The 5,496-nt window shown below is 58.9% G+C and overlaps 1 protein-coding gene and 1 long non-coding RNA gene across 2 annotated transcripts; both read right to left on the bottom strand.

The window, feature by feature from the left end:
• Positions 1 to 857: 857 nt before the first annotated feature.
• Positions 858 to 2,741, bottom strand: LOC109377818 (50 kDa spicule matrix protein-like). Its single transcript, XM_019634285.1, has 8 exons — positions 2,693 to 2,741; positions 2,362 to 2,394; positions 2,194 to 2,247; positions 1,686 to 1,718; positions 1,371 to 1,403; positions 1,241 to 1,273; positions 1,077 to 1,136; positions 858 to 862 (listed from the first exon to the last, which is right to left on the bottom strand). Exons 2-8 carry the CDS (start codon positions 2,378 to 2,380, stop codon positions 858 to 860), a joined length of 237 nt encoding a protein of 78 aa, XP_019489830.1. The 5' UTR covers positions 2,381 to 2,394; positions 2,693 to 2,741.
• Positions 2,742 to 3,788: 1,047 nt separating this feature from the next.
• LOC109377820 (uncharacterized) lies at positions 3,789 to 5,477 on the bottom strand. The gene is made up of 5 exons (XR_002122938.1): positions 5,442 to 5,477; positions 5,278 to 5,337; positions 4,091 to 4,123; positions 3,941 to 4,000; positions 3,789 to 3,815 (listed from the first exon to the last, which is right to left on the bottom strand). It is a non-coding gene; the product is annotated as an uncharacterized LOC109377820 (long non-coding RNA).
• Positions 5,478 to 5,496: the final 19 nt, after the last annotated feature.

Raw genomic sequence — 5,496 nt, 5'->3', positions numbered from 1 at the left:
CAGCTTCTACCTTCAAACCAGCCATCCCCCCCTCTATGTAGTCCAAAGCCATTGTGCACTGTGAGACCTGTATTTTTTTTGGGGGGGTGACACAGGAAAGCTGGGTGCTGAAGCGGAAATGGCCCCCAGCCTCTCCCACCCTGCTCCACAGACCCCTGCCTTCTCCTCAGACATCCCTCCATTCAGCCTAGCTAGATTCACCAAGGTAGGGAGGTGACTGTGGGGACCTGGGTCAGGAAAGGAGCTGGGGAGACTGAGCCAGCGAGGTACTGGATCCCTGGACCCCTTCCCACAGCTGCCCTCCCTCTCTGGCCTATGAGACTTACAGGTAGTCTAACTCCCGGGGCTCCTGCCTGCCCCCACACTGGCCACCAGTGAATCCAGTCCTGGAAGCATCAGCTTCCAGAAACTAGGATTTTTCACTCTCTACTTAAACTCTCAAGGGTGTGTCCCCAAGCCTCCAGCCCCCTCTCAACCTCAGGCTCTGCCCTCTCACTTTCCACCTCCTGTGGGTCCCTCTGCCCCCAGCCCTGACCACAGTCCTCAATGGCACTGGGCTTGTGTGGTCCTGGGCTTGTGGGCTGAGCCCGGCGAGTTGTCAGCCATGTCAGGGTTGGCCAGCATGGTGTCGGCAGTGCCCAGCCAAGGCTTGGCTCAGGGCAGGCTCAGAGCCCCTCTGCTAGGAACCAGGGTTGGGGGTTGCCGGGGACCCTGGCCTCTTCCGCTGAGCCCCTCCCGCAGCCACTCCCACCCCGCTGGGCCACCAGGCCATTGCCAAAGGAGAGGAACTGCAGTGTGAGAAGCTGGTTTGGGGAGAACTTGGCAGGGGACAAGGACAGGGATGGGAGAGGATAGAGTTAAGCTGGGGGGACAGAAAGGCAGAGTCTTAGGCTCACCTGGTGTTGGCGGTTCACACCCCCACCCCAAGCCAGGAAAAGACCAAGTGCTACTGAGACACATGTGGACCACCCCCTACCCCTATTCTTCGCATAGAAATCAATGTTTTGCCCTCCTGATCCCCTAGCTCTTCCTCTGCCCTCCTTCCTTGAACTCCACCTTGGCCCAGGTATCCTCACCTGGTTGGGCTCCAACTCTCGGGAAGGCCTTGCCTCCAATCCCATTCCCATTGCCAAATCCTGGGGAGACAGAGCAGGAAAGAGTCAAGAGAGGCCATGTGACAGGGGTGGATAGGTATGGATAGAAGAAGAGGACAGCGACATAGGAACAGGGTAGGGCGCACCTGGCTTTTGAGGTTTCACACCCCCTCCAATTCCTGTGAAAGAGACAGGGACCAGATGAAGGAGCCTGGACCTCCTTTGAACACCAAACCCAAGCATATGATGTCCCCAGCTCTCACCCTCTTCCCCTACCTGGTCCCTGGCCACCGTTCTGAGTAGCAGGGCCTGTGGAGAGAAGGAGGTCAGAGGCTGGAGCTGGGCCAGTGTGGGCACAAACCTCCTGTGCTGTCTTCACCCCAAGACCTCTGTGCACCCCCCTCCCATCCACCACCCAATAGTTCTTCTCAGGGTCATGAGAAAGGGCCTGGAAGTCTGTGAGACCCTTCCCAAGATCACCGCGAAAGGCATAGGAGTGGCCACAGCAGCCCAATGAAGGAAGCAGTCCCTGGGAGGGTAACACAGTGCCAGAGGTGGGGACAGGGCGGGAGGGATGGGCTCTCCCCTCACCTGGCTTCTGAGGCTTCATTCCCCCTCCCAGGCCTAGGGAGAGACAGAGAGGTTGACACTGACCCCAACGAACCCCCCCAACCAAGAATTCGGTCATGACTTTGACTCTTCTCTCCCTTGTCCTCCCCTCCCTGTGGCACCTGCTCCAGCCACCCTCACGTGGCAGGGCTCTTGCCCCTGGAAAAGTACTGACTCCTAAACCATTTTTGCTCCCAAATCCTGGGGACACAGATGTAGGGGCTACAAGCCCTGGGGTGGGCAGGTTTGGGGCACACAGAGGGTCTAGGATGGAAATGGGCTGGGAGTGTTCATGGATAGGGGCGAGCTCTCTGCTTACCCGGCTTTGAAGGTTTCACTCCCCCTCCTAGGACTAGGGAGAGCCAGAGAGGCTGAGCCCCCTGTCTTCCCCCAAGAACTCAACTCTCTCCCCTTAAGGTTCCCTGATCCCAGCTCTGCCCCCCACCTTCTCCCTCCCTGAATCCCAGGGTGGTGCTACAGGTGTCCTCACCTGGCTGGGCTCCCAGCCCTGGGACGGCACTGGCTCCCAGCCCATTTCCGTATCCTGGGGACACAGAGCCAGAGGGAAAGATAAGGAGGAGGAGGAGGCTGGGCCTTCACAGGGAGCCAGGCAGATGGCGATGTGGGCAGAGGGGCAGGCATGGAGAGCAGGGCTCACCTGGCTTCTGGGGTTTCATCCCCCCTCCAAAGCCTGGAGAGAGAGATGCAGTAGATGAGGGGACCCCAGGAGGCCAGCCTCTTCCTGGGATCCCATAGCCATGATGAACTAAGGGGCGAGGCAGGAGGCATTTGGGGTCCCAGCTGAGGTGGGGTTGAAGCAGGGGTGACCTGGTCTCCCATGCCCAAACCAGCTATCAGGAACCCTTATGGTCCTTCCCTCTACCTCTAGTAAGTCACCAGTTCTGCCCTTGAGGAGCCTGGGAGAAGTCCCTCCCAATGCTGACCCAGCCCTTTCCCCCCACCTCATATCCCTCTCTTCCCCACCTCACCTGGATGGGCTGCTGCACCTGGAAAGGCCCCTGCTCCCAGTCCGTTCCCATTCCCAAACCCTGGGGAGACAGGGCAGGAGGGGGTCANTGGGGCAGGAGGGGTGAGCAGGGGTTTTGGGACCCTTTCTAAGGTGGGGTGAAGGGCCGGCCCATGGTCTCCGCTCAGGCCAATCCCGAATCAGGGGTCTCGCAGGCCTCCCCAGCCTCTCTAAACCATTCTCCAATCCTGCACCTCAAAGGCCCGGTGAAGGCGGGACAGGACACCCAGACACGATCCCCACCCAAGCCCCATCAGTCTCACCTGGCTGGGCTCCCAGCCCGTTCCGAAATCCTAAAGGGGGATAGATGAAGTGGGGTGTTAATGGGGGGAGGGAGCTCTGACTTTTGGGGAGCAGGAGAGAGGACAGGTAAAGGTGAAGCTCACCTGGCTTCTGGGGTTTCAAACCTGCTCCAAAGCCTGCTGGAGAGACAGGCAACAGCAGATGAGGAACTCGGCCCCTCATCCCTGTGCTACCCCAGAACCCTGGCCAGCCCCTACCTGGTCCGAAGCCATTTTGAGGTGCAGGACCTGCAGGAAAGAGGTGGAGTCTGCGTACTTACCTCTTTGGGTGTTTATCCAAAGTGTGGCCCCTTTAGTTCTAATTCCACCCTGGCCCCGCCCCACCCAGCTGGGTCGTAGACCCTTCCCTAGGGACCTAGATTCTCTCCAGAGCCTTAATGCCATACCTAGCTTCCTGTGTCCCCCCTGGTTGGGTGTCACGCCCTGCAGCCATGTCAACTGGCCAGGAAGGTGGACTCCTTGATGCCCCTCCTCACCAGCCACGTGCTATGAGCACTAGATCCTGCCCCCTTGGCTTCTTAGCCATTTCCACAGCCTGCACTGTTCCTTGTTCTGTTTTCAGTGGGCTGTGCCCTCTAGTGGGCAGCGTGGCTGCTTGTTGCATTCCGGTGCCTTACCTGTTTGCCTCAGCCTGCCCACATGCCACAGGCTCTGGGGGGGCCCTGTCTCTAGCACCTGGCTCGTCTCTGGGTGTTTGTTGAATGAGCGTTTCTTTTGGGACATCAAATGGGAGAGACAGAGGGCTGATCTTACCTGCCTTCTGGGGTTTTAGTGCTCCAAGGCCTGGGGAAGAGAAGCCAGCTGTCCCTGAGTCACCTGGCTCCTTCTGTTCCCTCAGAACTGGGGTCGGTCCCCATAGCAGCTACCTCCCTCTGTGACCCCCATGCTTCTGAACTCTAGGGCCTCACCTGGCTGGGCTCCTGCTCCTGGGAAGGCCCCAGCTCCTGGCCCGTTCCTGATCCCGAATCCTGGGGAGACAGTGCAAGAGGAAGGAAGGAGAGATCTGGGAAGTGGGAGGAATAGACAGGTAAGTAGATACTGGACAGGGTGGGGCTTACCTGGCTTCTGGGGTTTTCCACCCCCTCCATAGCCTGGGAAAGAAATGAGCAGGTGAGGGATCGAGAAGCCCCCATCTCTGGGCCTGCTCCAGAAAATCAGCTGGGGGCTCCCAGCTTCTACCTTCAAACCAGCCATCCCCCCCTCTATGTAGTCCAAAGCCATTGTGCACTGTGAGACCTGTATTTTTTTTGGGGGGGTGACACAGGAAAGCTGGGTGCTGAAGCGGAAATGGCCCCCAGCCTCTCCCACCCTGCTCCACAGACCCCTGCCTTCTCCTCAGACATCCCTCCATTCAGCCTAGCTAGATTCACCAAGGTAGGGAGGTGACTGTGGGGACCTGGGTCAGGAAAGGAGCTGGGGAGACTGAGCCAGCGAGGTACTGGATCCCTGGACCCCTTCCCACAGCTGCCCTCCCTCTCTGGCCTATGAGACTTACAGGTAGTCTAACTCCCGGGGCTCCTGCCTGCCCCCACACTGGCCACCAGTGAATCCAGTCCTGGAAGCATCAGCTTCCAGAAACTAGGATTTTTCACTCTCTACTTAAACTCTCAAGGGTGTGTCCCCAAGCCTCCAGCCCCCTCTCAACCTCAGGCTCTGCCCTCTCACTTTCCACCTCCTGTGGGTCCCTCTGCCCCCAGCCCTGACCACAGTCCTCAATGGCACTGGGCTTGTGTGGTCCTGGGCTTGTGGGCTGAGCCCGGCGAGTTGTCAGCCATGTCAGGGTTGGCCAGCATGGTGTCGGCAGTGCCCAGCCAAGGCTTGGCTCAGGGCAGGCTCAGAGCCCCTCTGCTAGGAACCAGGGTTGGGGGTTGCCGGGGACCCTGGCCTCTTCCGCTGAGCCCCTCCCGCAGCCACTCCCACCCCGCTGGGCCACCAGGCCATTGCCAAAGGAGAGGAACTGCAGTGTGAGAAGCTGGTTTGGGGAGAACTTGGCAGGGGACAAGGACAGGGATGGGAGAGGATAGAGTTAAGCTGGGGGGACAGAAAGGCAGAGTCTTAGGCTCACCTGGTGTTGGCGGTTCACACCCCCACCCCAAGCCAGGAAAAGACCAAGTGCTACTGAGACACATGTGGACCACCCCCTACCCCTATTCTTCGCATAGAAATCAATGTTTTGCCCTCCTGATCCCCTAGCTCTTCCTCTGCCCTCCTTCCTTGAACTCCACCTTGGCCCAGGTATCCTCACCTGGTTGGGCTCCAACTCTCGGGAAGGCCTTGCCTCCAATCCCATTCCCATTGCCAAATCCTGGGGAGACAGAGCAGGAAAGAGTCAAGAGAGGCCATGTGACAGGGGTGGATAGGTATGGATAGAAGAAGAGGACAGCGACATAGGAACAGGGTAGGGCGCACCTGGCTTTTGAGGTTTCACACCCCCTCCAATTCCTGTGAAAGAGACAGGGACCAG

This window comes from Hipposideros armiger, unplaced genomic scaffold (genome assembly GCF_001890085.2).
Source record: "Hipposideros armiger isolate ML-2016 unplaced genomic scaffold, ASM189008v1 scaffold_1576, whole genome shotgun sequence".
In the NCBI taxonomy this organism is placed as follows: domain Eukaryota; kingdom Metazoa; phylum Chordata; class Mammalia; order Chiroptera; family Hipposideridae; genus Hipposideros; species Hipposideros armiger.
The sequence above is the reverse complement of the archived record's forward strand: the minus strand, read 5'-3'. Positions and strand labels throughout refer to the sequence as shown.

Excerpts from the sequence above, each read along its gene's own strand:
- LOC109377818 (XM_019634285.1), bottom strand. Across the intron at positions 1,719-2,193 it reads AGGGCTGGGAGCCCAGCCAG|GCCTGGGAGGGGGAATGAAG; the intron begins GTGAGGACACCT and ends GTCTCTCCCTAG. Across the intron at positions 1,274-1,370 it reads GAACGGTGGCCAGGGACCAG|GAATTGGAGGGGGTGTGAAA; the intron begins GTAGGGGAAGAG and ends TCTCTTTCACAG.